Source organism: Mesoplodon bidens (assembly GCF_964165515.1).
Source record: "Mesoplodon bidens genome assembly, chromosome: 3".
NCBI lineage: Eukaryota > Metazoa > Chordata > Mammalia > Artiodactyla > Ziphiidae > Mesoplodon > Mesoplodon bidens.
Window position 1 is genome coordinate 166573340 of NC_138178.1, and position 16782 is coordinate 166590121.

The window sequence follows — 16782 nt, forward strand, 5'->3', positions numbered from 1 at the left end:
CCCCAAGTTAAGGGCAAAGGATAAGGTGGGCGTGGATGAACCAAACAAAAATAAACTCTACGCGACGTAGGGGCAGTTCCACTCTGCTGAGCTATCCTGGGTACTCAACGGCGAAGAACCAGGACTCTTCCCCCACCCCCCGACCCCAGTGGTCTCTCACTAGAGAAAATCGGTTAAGAGGCAAAAGGAGTGACACTCCTCTGGACCTGTCTGCGTCTCGTGACAGATGGACTTGGGGACCAAACGGACGCTCCCAGGGTCCCAGTAAACCCCTCCCTCCCATCGCCCCAGCTGTTACCTTCCACATCCTCCGTGCCCTCCATCAGCATCTCCTTCGTAAAGTTTGAAATCTGGCCAGTGAGGGAAGCCAGGCTGCCCCCGACTTGACTCAGGGACTGGCCCAAGCCGGAGCCGAGGCCCCCAAGCCAGGACGACATCGCTGCGGGTTAGAGAACAACCTGCTCCGCTCCAAGAAAGGCGGCCAGCGTCGTCGGACGACCCCGCCAAATGTCCTCGAACCGCTGTCTCCGGGGGACTGGTCCAAATCACAACACTCAGGATTTGATAAGACAGGGATTCCTAGGCAACGCCGGCTTCGGGGACCCCCACCAACCGCCAGGCTCTGACTAGAAACGCAGAGGCCTGGCCTGGGACTTTACCAGGGGCCCAATTCCAGTGACATGGGCACCCCCGCGGGGCCTCCGCTCATTCTCACGACTTCCCACAGTCCGGGTTAGGCCACTTCTTCCTCTGCTTTAGTGACTTTCCCCAGTTCCGTTGGCAACTCCTGCCAACTCGACGCCGACAGCCATGACACCCACTCTGAACGCGGCAATAGGTCATAGAAAGGCGCCGCGATGACGTACAAAGGCCCTGCAGAGCCGCCGGACGTCTCATTGGCGCAAAGGAGCATGGGATCTCGGAGGACCGAGAACGGGCGCGGTGGCCGCGGCCTCCAGCCCAGGCCAAGGTCGTCTTCCACGTAGCCTGCCCGCTTTGGCAGCAGGTGGAAGAGCGACCGGAACCCGCTGCGACGCTGTGCTTTCGGCCGACCGCGGCTGGATTTGAGGTAGAGCCGACCCTCGGTGGGTGCCCCCCAAAGCCGGCGTGGCCTGGGAAGGGAACCCCGTGGACTCTTACTCTGTTGGTGAAACCTGAGTGTTTTAATTCTGACTACACTCGCGAAGGCAGCGGTGCGAGGACACTGGGCGGAGACCCTCCACCGGACAGGAAGTGGACTTTACATAACTTATCACACGTATACAGTAACGATTATTCTACACCCTGTCAAGGGCCGCTCTGTGCCCGGCACTACGGTATTAACTAAGGATACACAGAAGGGATGGGTTGCAAATTCAAGTGTCCAGGCAGCAAACATACTTATATTGATGACCTTCAAAATGGAAATGTTCTCTGCTGGCTTTCCAGCTCACAGTTGATACCCTGCCTTCTTTAATATACGAAGAGCTTTATTCATGAAGCCGACCTAACCCATGAAGTTGAAAATACAGACAACCTCTTTTCAAAATAACTTTTTAGAGGACAGTATGCCAACTTAATACAGAAGGAAAGCTCTTCTAATGTGAACTCTCCTAAGGTATTGGTGGCAGTAGCCCTGCAAGGCCCCACCCCTCCCACGGCCCTCAGTTACACAAGTTGGTGCACACACCTGTCCTGAATTGCTTGGTTTCTTTCCTCCCTAAAGGAAAATAAGTCACGTGACTTACAGGCATTTGCTGCAGTGGTACGTGGACACACACTACCTGACCAGAGAAACTGCCACAATTTTTACTTTGAAAAGAGCAGGATAGGTCTGCAGGTCTTTGAAGCATAGCACCAAATGTACCAGCATCTTTCTCTTCGATTTTATTCACAGCAGGGGCCGCCACAGATTTCATTTCATTTCATTTGTGAATGGAACATTGGGCATGCCTCCAGTATTTGAAATCTGATGGCACCTAGGAATAGTAGCCCTCCCAGAAATCTGAATGCTTTTCAAATAAAATTTGCATCTCGTTCTGGAAGTTTTTATTAAATGTTTTCCATGTAGTTTTTTTTTTTTTTTTTTTTTGTGCGGTTCGCGGGCCTCTCACTGTTGTGGCCTCTCCCGTTGCGGAGCACAGGCTCCGGACGCACAGGCTCAGCGGCCATGGCTCACGGGCCCAAGCCGCTCTGCGGCATGTGGGATCTTCCCGGACCGTGGCACGACCCCGTGTCCCCTGCATCGGCAGGCGGACTCTCAACCACTGCGCCGCCAGGGAAGCCCTCCATGTAGTTTTTTGAAAGGCATCATTGCCCACGGGCTAGATGTGCAGACTCTGGGGCCTGACTGCCTGGATCTTTCATTTATTAGTTGTATGACCTTGGGTAGGTTACTTAACCTCTGTGTACCAGTTTCTCATTTGTAAAATGGGGAATGATAATAATAGTGTCTGCGGGGCAGGGTTGTTTGGAGGATTAAGTAAGGTAATTTTTAAGTGCTTGGAACAGTGCCTGGTACGTGGTGAGTTCTATTAAGTGTAAAGTTTTAAAGTTGTGACTTAAAGGTGATCTGCAAGTTATTAATGTGTCTCCCATTATTCTGAGCACCAGGGATACAGCAGGAGAAAACACACAAAGTCCCTGATCTCGTGGAGCTTGCATTCTACTGGGAAGGAACAGATGAGAAATTAAATGTAATAAATATAAGGCAGGTGGTGATGGCTGCTATGGGGAAAATATAAAACAGGGTAAGAATGATATGGAAGGGACGTGGGGAGAAATGGCACTTGTAATATTGTAGAAGGTGGTCAGGCAAGGCCTCACCGGTAAGTTGATATTCGAACAGAGACTTGAAGGAAATAAGATAGTAAGACATGTGGGTATCTGGAAAAGAGCAGTCCAGGCAAAAGAAACAGCTGATGCAAAGTTCCTGAGGTAGGAGAATCCTTGCCAGGTTAGAGGATTAGCAAAAAGGCAAGGATGGCTGGAGCAGAGTGGGCTGGGGAATGGTGGTAAGCAGTGAGGACCAAGGAGTAAGAACAGAAGAGGGCAGATCACATAGGACCTGGTAAGCCAGTGTAGGAACTCAGAGTAGGTTGAGGGGTTGCTTTGAGAAAAGGAGCCACGTGAACTTAGGACCTAATTGGGTTCCTGGGTGACAGTGAAAAGTTTAGTGTAAATCAAGCTCTTATTTCCTACAGGTGTAAGTTCTCTGGAGTGCCATTTCCATAAACTCATGTTATGCCATAAAGATACTGCAGTTAATGAAGAAAACAAACAAAATATATGTCTTCACATCATGTATTAAGTTATTAACATAAAAGCTACGTCCTAAAGTCCTCCTTATGGGGGACTGTTTACAGTGCAATGGACTATGGTCTGAGAGACTTAAAGTTTGGTTCTGATAAATAGCATGATATGATGTTTGGGATGTGCTTCAGAAAAATGGCGACAGGGTAGGTGAAACAAGAATTGTCAGGACTTGATCATTGTTGATGCTGGGTGATGGATACATAGGGGTTCACTATACTAGTCTTTTACTTTTGCATAGGTTTGAAATTTTTTATAATAAAAAGTTAAAAGACATACAAGTTTGATGAAGTTTGGGCTGAAGACACCTCTTCTTTTTCATACCCCAAACCCCTGTAGCTAATAAGGGTGTTCATCATCACTTAATGAGTAGCAAAATCAGCCCAGCAATATCAAACATACCACATCAGACAGAGCCCATGAATCTGCATGGCTCCACGTGGTGGGATCCAGGCTGCCCAGCTGAAATTCTGAACTTAGGAGTTTTGTAACCTCAACAGGTAGAAAATTTTTTTAAAAAGCTAACCACAACAACAACAAAAAGTACTGTCAACTGCAAACTGGTTTCCATTGCTCAAGGCAGCGTCACCAATTCTTCTCTAGGGAGGACATTTCCTTTGTTCTGATGAAACCATCCAGATGTTTTATGTATGCAAATGTGAAGAAAAGAAAACATTTTTTAAAGTAGAATTTAAAATATTAGTCTGATCTTTCCCTCTGAATTTCTAAATAGTATGCTTATATTGCCATTTTCTCATTAATTTTAGACATTACCTTCTCTCTATTACAGAAAATAAAAGATTTAGCAGTCTTGTATTACCACATGCCTCTATTTCCCTTCCTTCTGAGCTCCCAATAGAGTGATATCATAATTATTGGTAACATCACTAATTAAAGTTTACTTTATATGACTACATAAGTGTTGTTCATTGCTGAGCCACATGATATGCTAAGATTACATGTCCTTTATTTTTCAAACTTCTTCCTGAAGTTAACAAATTCCATCTTTTAGATTTGCACAATTTTCTGTTATTTCAGAATCACTAATCCTTCTAAAACTTAGCAACAGAATTGTAAAACATGCTCCTAATTCTTCAAGAAAGTATCAAGAATTCTGTTATTTGCTTGGACTCAGTCCTTTCTACCCGGGGTCCTCTGTTTCCCTGCTCCACTCTCCCCTGACCTATTCTCTGGGCCTTGTTTTTCTTTCTGGAACCTCGTAGACGCTTCCCTTTATCTGTGATACTCTGAAATGAATAATGATGTGCCTTGGGGGTGGGTTTTTTGTTTCATTAATTATGTTGGGGACTCAGCAAACACTTCCAAAAACCATGTCTTTTAGTTCTGCAAATTATTTAAAATACTTTTTTTTTTTTTTGCGGTACGCGGGCCTCTCACTGTTGTGGCCTCTCCCATTGCGGAGCACAGGCTCCGGACGCGCAGGCTCAGCGGCCATGGCTCACGGGCCCAGCCGCTCCGCGGCATGTGGGATCTTCCCGGACCGTGGCACAAACCCCTGTCCCCTGCATCGGCAGGCGGACTCTCAACCACTGCGCCACCAGGGAAGCCCTAAAATACTTTTTATTGATGAATGGCCCCTCTCTAGGGAAACAGCTGTTTTTCGGATATTTTTAATCAATCCGCCTGGTTTCAGTCCACATCTCACCCCCACCTTCCATGATAGTTGTTGCTTCATGTCCTGTGTACTGCTGGATGTCCTTCTCTTTAATGCTTAGTATGCACCTTCCTCAGTTCTGCTCATTCCTGTATCAACCTTCTCCGTCTTCCAAAGAAAAATTCGCATCTCTCTTCTGCTGTTGCCTCAACTGGCAGTGACTGCTAATTGTTCCCCAAAGTCTGTTCTCCCCTTTGGGCATAGTAATTGAACCGTCACTTTTTACCTGGACAATGGTACAGTAAAAGATGCCAGTGCCCCTTCTGATCCCATCACCCCTTTACCGTTTTTGTGCACACCTATCCTTGGGGTGCTTTTACTCCCAAAAGTCAGCACCCATTTCTTTTCGGCAGAGGACTGCCTTCAGGCTGCCAGAGCCCACATTGCCTATGCCCAAGAGAGCTGAAACAGCCTTGTTCAGTAGTGTTTTAAAATGACACAACTCCCCTGCCCACAGTGGGACATCTCTAAGATGTGACTATACTTCCTCGGGACCTGTCTGCAAAATTGAGGCTCTGTTTACTGTTACACCCTTGCTTGGCTTCCTTTTCTTATCTCCCACCCCCTTTTACCTGTTCCATTTCTTCCTGGGAGCACTTTTTAAAAATAGTTTTCACTTATCTCAGGGTCTGCCTCTAGGGTGCTCAAGCTAAGACTCGTGACCACCCAGAATGAAAACCAGGGTGGCCCACGTCATATAAGTGGAAGTGGTGTGTGCAACTTTAAGGAGGTGACCTTAAAGAAAGGGCACATGGCCTTTTCCCACCCTCCTTTTGCTTTCTGATTGCTGGAATGCAGATGTAAGCATGGGCACCATAGCAGCTGTCTTAGATCCATGAGTTGACATTAGCAATGGAAGCCATGTATGTAAAGCAAGAATACAGAAAGCAGATTCCTGACACTGTGTGATGCCCTATCAGCCCTGGATTGGCAATCTCTACACTTCCTGAAGATGAGAGAGAAAAAAATTTGTAGCATGTAAAGTCACTGTTATATTAGGTTTTTCTATGACAGTCAAATCTCATCTAATGAATTCATCTCTTCTGCTGGTCTCTCTGTACTTATGAGTTTAATTTTTTTCTTTACTTTCATTTATGTAGTTCCTTTTTAAAAATTTTTATTTATTTTTGGCTGTGTTGGGTCTTCATTGCTGTGCGCGGGCTTTCTCTAGTTGTGGCGAGCAGGGGCTACTCTTCATTGTGGTGTGCAGGCTTCTCATTGAGGTGGCTTCTCTTGTTGCGGAGTACAGGCTCTAGACACATGGGCTTCAGTAGTTGCAGCACATGGCCTCAGTAGTTGTGGTGCACGGGCTTAGTTGCTCCGCAGCATGTGGGATCTTCTCAGAGCAGGGATCGAACTCATGTCCCCTGCACTGGCAGGCGGATTCTTAACCATTGGACCACCAAGGAAGTCCCTTTACTTTCATTTAGGCGGAATTTTGGAAGGGAGTAAATACAGTGATCAATCCTATGTATTTTTTATTGTGATAAAATATACATAAAATTTACTGTTTTTAAGTATACAGTTCAGTGGCATTAAGTACATGCACGTTGTTGTGCAATCATCACCATCCATCTCCAGAACATTTTTCATCTTCCTAAACTGCAACTCTGTACCCATTAAATAACAACTCCTTAGTTCCTACTCTACCCAGCCCCTGGCAACCACCATTCTATTTCCTGTCTCTATGGATTTGACCGGTCTAAGGACCTCATAAGTAGAATCACACAGTAATCCTCTGCACTTAACTAAAAGTCCCTGGGAGACGATTCAGATGATTGTTCAAAAAAGCTAAATCTGCTTTGGGCCTGAGAATGTTTTCAGTGTTGGAGACAGGGCTGCCCTTGTGCATAAGAGAAACACAGCTTTTGGAGAAAACATATCTTACTTGGAGAAGGCATGAAAGGTGTGGGATCAGCTCCTTCCTGGCCTCTGGCACTGGGTTTGAGCCACTTTAGAGGGGTGAATACCAGAACCCAACTGAACGATTTTCTGAGAGACTCAGCAGGACTCTAGGTACCAGCAGAGCTGCTCAGGGCCTGTGTGACAATGTGTGGTTTGGGGCTGAGACAAGGCCATTCCACTCACCTTTGCTTGGAACTTATGACCCGTCTGGTGCTCCAAGGATTAGACATTGTTGAGCGTGGTACCTTTGCATCTTATTTTCTACCAGGTTATTGCTGGTATACAAACAAGCTATTGGTTTTTGTTGACTTATTGACCTGCCTCATTAGTTCCAGTAGCTTTTCAGTTAATTTCCTTGTGTTCTCTAGGTGTACAATCATATCAGCAAATAATTAGGCATCATCCTTTCCAATATTTATACATCATCATTTCATATGATAACATGTTGACAGTAATGAAGGTTCACTTAAAGGTAATCGGAGTGACAGGCCTAAAGAGCTTTGGGAAAGCTGGTTTCAAAAACAGAGAGGCCAAAGGCCAAGTGAACGGGTAAGATGTTATGGCACATGCTTATATGTGACATGATGATGTCCTGGAGTAGAAGTGGCTGAGAAAAGACCAAAGGGAGCTACTCAGATATTAATCACTACAATTGATGATGTGGATTGACAAGCAAAATATCAATACAGTGCTAAGTTTTCAAAACGGTAGTTTCTGACAGTGATGAAAAATACTGCATAAATATAACGGGAAGGAAAACAAAATGCACAAGTGGGAAGTGGGAGCCTTGCCTAAAATTCTGATCTGAGATAGGTTAAGCAATATACCTTTAGTGTTAAAAATTCAGTTTTTCGGGTTGCTTAAGGTGGACACTGGCATGGAAGGCTCTTTGGTAGAAGATGTAGTTAATGGGCCTTTTAAAAGATTTTTTTTTAAAAAGGCTTAGGATATTCTAGAAGAGAGAATATTCTAGAATCAGATTGTTTGGTGTAATAAAATATAAATACAATTCAAACTTATCTTCGTAAAACTGTATATAAGATTTTGCCTACATCCCAGTTCCAGCTTTTGTTCATTACCTGCTAGCCTCTCCAGCTCTCCCTGTTCTTCAGAGACAAGCAACCACCTCTGCCGCAGAGTCATTGTGCTTGCTGTTTCCCCGGGCAGTATAGTGCCTCCTCATTTTTCAGGTGTCTGAAAGGCACCTCTGCAGAGGCCTTCCTTGAAACCAGTCTGAGGCAGCACTCCCTCCCAGTCGCATATCACATCATCGTGTTGCCTTCCTATCTCACAGAATAAGCATAGCTCTTAACATGTTATGAAGCCATGCTCAGTAATTCAGATTTCCTGTAATGTCCTCTGCCTAATAGCCAATCAGAATGCAAGCACCAGCAGAGCAGAGTATCTTAATCATGGCTCTGTTCCAAGAACCCGGAACCATGCCAGGCACATGGTGAACGCACACAGGTCTTGCTGAGTGAGTGAATGAATAAGGAATTGGTTTTCCCTTGTAGCCCATGAGACAAAGGGTGGTTGGGGATCCTGACCCAGGGAGAACTGGAACAATCTTGAGAGAATAAGGTCCAGAGAAGAGTGGCAGTCCAGTTGAAAGAGAAAGTTCTCATAGCAGGCCAATGAACTTTAGGGACAGGGATACCCAAGGGGCAAAGGCAAAGGGGCAAACGAGAGTTTTAGGGTGCCTGGGGGTGAGAAAGAACTCGGCGTCTTTGAAGACCTATAAGGAGGCCTGCTAGGACCATAGTGTGAAAAGGGGAGATGTCAAGAGTAGAGGCGTAAGAGGTCAGCTGGACCCGAATTACCTATAAAATTAAACGATGAGCATTGGCGATGCAGACACAAAATGGTTGAAAGGATCCTGAAACACGCAAATCTTCAGGATAAGGACAACCCAAAATTTGCCTATCCTTTATAAAAGTTCTTAGCTAACCATAAAATGGGCATTCAAATCAACTTGTACGTTTCATAGGGCCCACAGGTGATGTTGATTTGGTGGCATGCAAATTCAATGGATTGGTCCTTCTGAGGACTAAGCTCTGAAGTTACGCTAAAAAGATGCATGTGATCAATTTGAAATTTTTGTTTCAAAATTTGTGCCCAACCCTAACTAAAGCTAAAATGGGTATACAACGCTCATTATAAAACCTGAGGATTCTATAACCCTCAGCAGTCCAGGTGGATTCCAATTGTTAGTCTGGTGTCCAGAGTTAGATAAAATGAGGAAAAATGGCACTCTTAAAACTGTCACTAACGTGCTTTGCTTGGCTCTCAGGGTTAAAAAAAGCAACTGAGCCAACATTTTACAATCAGATTTCAAATAAAAATATGGAATTCTTAGCCTCTCTTAGAAAAGATCAGGATCCAGTAACAATGGGCCTTCTGGCAGCAGTTACTGTAGTTGGAATGGAGAATCAGTGGCTTCCCCTGACCTGCTTCATTCATCACCACATCCATAAAAAAATGCTTCTCAAATTCACTCTGCATGTGAATCCCCTGGGGATCTTGTTAAAAATGCAGGTTCTGATCCAGTAGGTGGGAGTGTGGCCTGAAACTCTGCATTTCTGAGAGGCTCTGAGGGTGCAGATGCTCCAACCGTACTTTGAATGCAAAGCTATAAATTAACAATAAACACAAATAAAAACAGAAGTAAAAAAGCAAACATTATCTTTATTTAATAATCTTTGATATTTAAAATACAACTCATCCAACATCCACATTAACTACAGTATCCTCAGTGTTCAACAGTGCTTTGGAAGCCCGGCTTTTCTAAGGACCAGACAGGAAGGCCTGTGTGTGTATTAACGGCAAAACAACTCAGACAGAGGAGCACACACAGAAGGGCTGCAGAGGTGGGTCCTGAGCAAATGGCACTGCCACAGTGCACTTGTGTCCTGGCCAAAAGAATGCTTTTCACTTCAAATGTTTTTTGGTAGTTGAATTTCAAAGTTTATTTATACAGAACAGTAATTTTTAAAAAGTTATTCCTAGTAGTCCAGTGTTGCAGAAATTAGATAATCACATTCAAATGTATGTTTTCCTCTTTAAAAAAAATTCCTGAAAACATTCACCTTTGAAATATGAAGGAGCCAAGTGATTCATTCCTAAATGAATCAGGCATTTCCACATATATTTCACTAATGCTTCCCATTCCTAGTCTACGAATCCATAGTCTTAAAATATTTATTGATACACTATTATAATGAAACATGCCAATTGCTATAAATTTAGAAGTGGTTACTAGCATTAATTATTAAAATGCCAGACCATTTTGCAAAAAAATTAAAATAGCAGGTTTTCTTCAAATTACAAAACAAAAAGATAAAAATTCAAGAATTAACCAACCATGTCAATAATCTTCTCATTCATGAGAGCAAAATGGAACAAAAATATTTTATGTATAAGACTTTAAAAAACAAGTTGGTTCATCTCTTTAGCAAAAGATGCTGGTTATAAATGGACCAGAAATGAAGCAAAGTTTTTATTTTGAAAATATGAAAAATTACTTATACTGCTGAAATGATTAGTTAATCCAATCTGATTTTTCTTAATTAAGATCACATCTGCAACATCTCCATGCTTGTTAGGGCCCAGCTACAACAAACAATTTACTTTGAAAGTAGTGGCCATAGACCTCTCCAATTGCAGATAAAGTTTTAATAGAAAGTCATCAATATTAATAATTGAATCCTCTTAAGAATTTAAAACATCAAGATTTATTTTTCATTCTAGGCTATTTCAGTTATTATCATTGTATTTTGCTTATGCACTGAGAATCAATCTTTTTTGAATTTGCACAGGTCCAATGGGCCAATTTTAAGACATTTAGTGCATCTTGGCACTAACTTGATACTATTTAAAAATAGTATCAAACATGCAGACATTAAAAATGTGACTTAAGCTCTTACTGGCATAAAATTTACTTTGACTTAATATTAAATGAAACAATGTAGACTATGGGTAGTTTTGCCTACAATGATCCTCAACTAGTTGAGTTTTTCCTCATTAATTTTGGCATGAATAAAGTCTTAATTAAGAAAAATTAAGTTTTAAAGAAAAAAAGCACCTCCTTAAATATTCTGCGAATTGTAAATTATTTGGCCAAGATCTTAGAGCTGATATACAGTTTACCTGCAGCAACCTTTTCAAACAATTTTTTTTTTTTTTTTTTTTTTTTGCGGTACGCGGGCCTCTCACTGCTGTGGCCTCTCCCATTGCGGAGCACAGGCTCCGGACGCGCAGGCTCAGCGGCCATGGCTCACGGGCCCAGCCGCTCTGCGGCATGTGGGATCTTCCCGGACCGGGGCATGAACCCGTGTCCCCTGCATCGGCAGGCGGACTCTCAACCACTGCGCCACCAGGGAAGCCCCCTCAAACAATTTACATTACTGAAATATTCGTGTGTTAATTATTATAAAAATGTACACTAATGGTTTAGATCAGATGTTAACTTCTCTGAATTTTTAAAACATAAATAACTACTTATTAAATCCATGACATCTATAAGTATGAAAGTGTTATTTCCAACGCTTGTTTAAACTTTACTTATAATACTTAACATTGTCATGGTACGTATTTTATCCCGGTAATACAAATTATACATTAGAAAAATGATACCAGTAGTTTAAATATTAAACATTAAGGTGTTCCCAATTGGTAAAACAGAATGGAAATCTTTATATAAATAAAGTTCTTAGGACAGTTATCGTGAATTGCATTGTTCCTGACTTGCAGGTGGTTTAAAGTAAACAGCACTTCCTGATGTGTGAACTATAGCTTTGTGTAACTTTAAAATTTTCTTACTGTGGTTATGAGCACTGGCATCTTTTCATACTGGCCAACTGATTAAGAAATGGAATCTAAATGTTCAGTTAAATATATGCCAATCCACACAAGATGGCAGTTCACTAGTGATTCTGAATCTGCCTGCCAAATATAACAATTTCACAACTAAATAAACACATTCAAATATATCCAGTGTGTGCTCGGCCCTGCTTTAAAAAAATCCCTAACAAACGAAGGTCAACATGCCACATTTCTTTAAGTGCTTTAACAAGGGTGTGTAATAGAAGAACTAACCCTAACCCTAACCCTAACTCTTAAGGTTAAAACTTTTAAATGTATATTCATTTTCTCGTTTTTATATTAGGTAGCTCATCAATTCAAATATATGAAAAGTTTAACGTAAAAGATACAGGGCAAATATCCATGGAAAGTATGACTAGCATACTTGGGATAACTACAGAAATATCCAGTCTTAAAATATTTTGGTTAGTAAATCTTAGGGAGTAGTATCAAACTCCAACATCCCTTGTAGTTCTAAAGTTTTGTAATTCTTCTAAAACATCTTCAGTTGTCAAAAGAAAACTTTAGATTTTAAAAGAAAACCATCTAATTTTATGTAAGGGAAACGTCCGAAAACTTACTTGGCACAAAATAATGACGAAAAAAACATCTGTCTCTATCCAAGAAAAAGCTATTTCATAATCATAAATAAAAGGCAGTTTTTCATCTCTTTTCAGTTAGCAATAAATCCTATATCAAAAATGTTTCCCTGATAAAATGTGTGTAGCCATACACCAGGATATGGCAACATATCATACTTTAATTTTCTAAGTTGTCCGCTGAAATTTCTTCTTAAATTTTAGCTTATGAACAATTCATCATTCAAAAGGGCTTCAAAAGGGGATGGAGAATGAAGGGTAAAGGGAATAGATGACAGAACTTAAAAGGCCCATTTCAGAGAGACATGGTTAATTTTCACCAAAATCATCCCACTGCATTGACCCAGCAAGAAACTCTGCATCCCAATTAAAGAATGTTTATCAAAACTAAAGACTTTCTTATTTACAGACCTAGTAAGTACTGTGACTTCTGTAATTCTAAGCTATTTAAACATGATGCACGTGTTAAATCACAGTATAAATTTAAATGTAGTTTTGTTGGTAAGTTATTTTCATGTTCTAGATCATTATCTCTGGCAAACTATACCTACTAAAAGGTGTACAGCAGAAGCAGACATCTGCACTTCATGACTCAATTGTAAACAGGAGAGCTCTAGTCACAAGAGGAAAAATAAAATGAAACTGCTACTAAAATTGAAGGCCAAATTTTATCTATCATACATTCATGGTGGGCATTGGATGTTGTTTTATAACAGAAGGAAACTTGCACACTATGCTTCTCCTATTTTTCTCAATTGGAAAGAAAAGGAAACAACAAGGTGCAGGAAAGAAGGTTACAGCAAACCTATAAAGTTCTGACATAAGTGAGAAGACATTCACAAAGCATTTGGGAAAGGATGTGCTCAGACATTAACAAAATTCTCATTTATTCTCAAGTACTTGTGCAGAGCTGATTTCAGAGTTTAGGAATGCACCAGAATCATGAAATAATGATCCCATCTTAGAGGGCTTAAAAAGCAAAACCTCAAGAAACATTACCATCTTTCAAAAGAGTTGTAGAAAGTAATGAAAACCACGTAGCAGAGAAACTGTGATCAGAGAAAATAACATGAGAAAACACCCAAGTGCACAATACATAGTCAGAGGGTAAACAGTTTATCCTCTGGAACTGTTACTGTTATCGACACAGAGGAGACACTGTCCTAAAAGGTTAATTTGGTTAAAGAGAAATAAGAGCAACTTTTCAATGATGAAAGTCAGCCAAATTCCCTCTGCAGAAGGGAGGACAAGAAGATAAAATGTGGGGGAAAAGTTCTGTGGCAATAGCTGGTTATAATTAGTTGGTCTGCAAAAAGATCCAAGAAAAATGCCCTAATTTTAAACATGTTAGATATTGCACACTCAAAAAAGAAAAAAGAACATTTAGAAAACTATTTTAAATTTCTTTAATTGCTGAATGCCTCTTTGGCTAGTGTTTGGAGGATCGTTATTTAGTCCTACAACGGATGTATTTTTCACCCTCTCAGCTTTTTGTTTGCAAACCACCTAAGTCTTATTTCCTCTGTTGAAAATTGTTCTCTTTGACACATTACCAAAATGGACCCTATGCCGTAAACACACAGGACGATATTGGAAAGACTGAATATCTAAATGATTTGTGAAAGGTATTATTTTTTTCCTTCTGTTTTGAAATTACTTCTAACAGTTTCTAAAGACATGGTCACAGCTGCCTGAAGCATGTCTTCTTCACTCATAGCATCACCTGTTGGGGATAAAACACATATTTCTTAGAAATTTCTAGAAAATTTCCAAAGTCATCAAAAGGTAAGCTCTTAGAAACTGTTTGACTACTATAGTTTCCTTTGATGATTTTAAAAGTTTACATACAATAAAATCCACTCTTTTATAATTCTGTAAGTTTTGACAAATACATAGAGTGGTATAACCATTATCACCACTCAGCTACAGAACCATCCCACTGACCAAAAATATTCCCTCGCCCTGCCCCTTTGTAGTCAATCCCCAAGCCCTAAGTCTAGGCAACCACTGATCAGTTCTCTGCCCTACAGTTCTGCCTTTTCCTGCATGTCAACACAAATGGAATCATCATTATGTATGTAGCCTTTCAGTATGGTATCTTTCACTTAAAAGCATTCAGCTAAGGGGAAGAAAATTTAACTTTGTGTCTATCGATGATGAATTAGTTTAAAAAAGTTTGTTTTGAGAAATAATTATTTACTCACAGGAAGGTGCAAAGATAGTTCAGAGAGGTCCTGTGTACACTCTGGCTAAATTTCACCTAATAATTAAATCTTACATAACTTTAGCTCAAACCTAAATCTGAATATTGGGACTTCGTCATACATGTAGATTCGTGTAACCACTGCCACCGCAATCAAGACAGAGAACTGTTATGGCACCATCAAGATCTCCCTCCTGCCATCCCTTTTTAGTCACACCCACTTCTCTCCCCCGCCCCTTCCCTAACTGCAGGCAACCACTAATTTGCTTTCTATCTCTATAAATGTCGTTTTTAGAATGTTACATACATAGAATCATACAGTATAAGATCTTTTGAGATTTTTTTTTGCACTCAGCATAATGCCCTTGAGATGCATCCAAGCTGTTGCATGTGTCCACAGTTGGTTTCTTTTTAATCCCGAGTGGTATCCATGGTATGGAGGTACCGCAGCGTGTTTAACCATTCACCTACTGTAGGACATCTGTTTTTTTCCAGTTTTTGATCATGACAAAGCTGCTATGAACATTCACACACAGGTTTTTGCATGGATGGAAGTTTTCATTTCTCTGGTATTAAATGGGAATATAACTGCTGGTTGCATGGTCAATGTATATTCAGTTTTTATAGAAATTACCAAATTATTTTCCAGAGTGGCTATACCAGTTCAAATGAAAGTTAGAAATCTTACCTCCCTTTACTTTCCCCTGTTTATAACTGCCTTAAGTATTTCCTATATTTTATGCTAAAAACCCAATCAATGTTAAAATTCTTCTTTCAGTCGTCAAGTATAATTTAGAAAACTGAAAGGGAAAGTCTATTGTGCTTACCCATATTTTTACTCTTTCTACTGTTCTTTTTTCCTTCTTGAAGTTTCAAAATTACTTTTTAACAGTTCTGTTTAGAGAACTTCCTTTAGCCATTATTTTCCCCTTTGTTCCTGAAGAAAATGCTCATGAATTCTGGGTTGAGACTTCTCTTCTTTCAGCACTTGAAAAATGTGTGCCACTTCCTTCTGACCTCCACAATTTCAGATGAGAAATCTGATGTCATGCAAATTGCTGTAGGCAGGCTGTTTCTAGCTCATTTTAAGATTTTTTTTTTTGTCTTCAGTTTTCAGAAGTTAGACTACGATGTGTTTTGGCATGGATTTCTTTGGGTTTATTCTGTTTGAGGTTTACTCGGCTTCTAGAATCCGTAGGTTGGTACCTTTTGCCAAATTTGGGGAATTTTCAGCTATTATTTCTTTAAATACTCTTTCAGCTATACCCTCTTTCTCACTTCCTTCTGGAACTCCCATGGCACAAATGTTAGACCTTCCCCACAGGTCTCAGGCTCTGTTAATTTTTTCCAGTCTAATTCTCTTTGTTGCTCAGAATGGGTAGTATCTACTGTTCTGTCTTCGAGTTCACACTGATTCTTTTCTCTGTCCTTCCAACCACCTGTTGGGTCTGTCCACTGAGTTTCAGAATTTCAGTTATTGTTATTTTTCAGTTCTAAAATTTCTATTTGGTTCTTCTTTATATCTTCTATCTCTTTCCTAAGGCTTTCTATTTTTTTCATTTGTTTCAAGCATGTTCATTACTGCTCATTGTAGCATTTTATGATGGTTGCTAATTTAAAATCCTTGCCAGATAATTCTAACATCAGTGTCATTTTGGTGATGGTGTCTACTGATTGTCTTTTCTCATTCAAGTTGATATTTTCCAGGCTCTTGATATGACAAGTGATTTTTAAGTGAATCCTGAATATTTTGGGTATTACCTTATGTGAATCTTATTTTTTTTAATAAATAAATAAATAAATTTATTTATTTATTTTTGGCTGCGTTGGGTCTTCGTTGCTGCACGCAGGCTTTCTCTAGTTGTGGCGAGCGGGGGCTACTCTTTGCTGTGGTGCGTGGGCTTCTCATCGTGGTGGCTTCTCTTATGGCGGAGCATGGGCTCTAGGCGCGTGGGCTTCAGTAGTTGTGGCACACGGGCTTGGCAGTTGTGGCTCGCGGGCTCTAGAATGCAAGCTCAGTAGTTGTGGCGCACGGGCTTAGCTGCTCCGCGGCATGTGGGATCTTCCCGGACCACGGCTCGAACCCGTGTCCCCTGCATTGGCAGGCGGATTCCTAACCACTGTGCCTCCAGGCAAGTCCCGTGAATCTTATTTAAACCTCCTCTTTCAGCAGGGCTCCTCTGACACACGCACCAGTGGCAGAAAAGGGGTGCTGCCCCGCTGCTTCCAGATGGGGAGAGGGTGTGTGT

At 41.2% G+C, this 16782-nt stretch overlaps 2 protein-coding genes across 5 annotated transcripts in view; both read right to left on the minus strand.

Moving 5' to 3' along the window:
• Positions 1-4045, minus strand: part of TRIP11 (thyroid hormone receptor interactor 11) — a 68818-nt gene extending 64773 nt beyond the window's left edge. For 2 of the 3 annotated variants that reach the window (XM_081227709.1, XM_081227710.1), the window contains exon 1: positions 299-4045. In XM_081227709.1, coding sequence (XP_081083835.1) covers positions 299-437 — 139 coding nt within the window. In that variant the 5' untranslated portion in view covers positions 438-4045. The remainder of the gene's footprint in view (positions 1-298) is intronic. The other variant, XM_081227708.1, reaches the window with a different exon arrangement.
• Positions 4046-9542: 5497 nt separating this feature from the next.
• The window catches only part of ATXN3 (ataxin 3), a 35914-nt gene continuing 28674 nt past the window's right edge, over positions 9543-16782 (minus strand). For both annotated transcript variants that reach the window (XM_081226916.1, XM_081226915.1), the window contains exon 11: positions 9543-14053. In XM_081226916.1, coding sequence (XP_081083042.1) covers positions 13959-14053 — 95 coding nt within the window. In that variant the 3' untranslated portion in view covers positions 9543-13958. The remainder of the gene's footprint in view (positions 14054-16782) is intronic.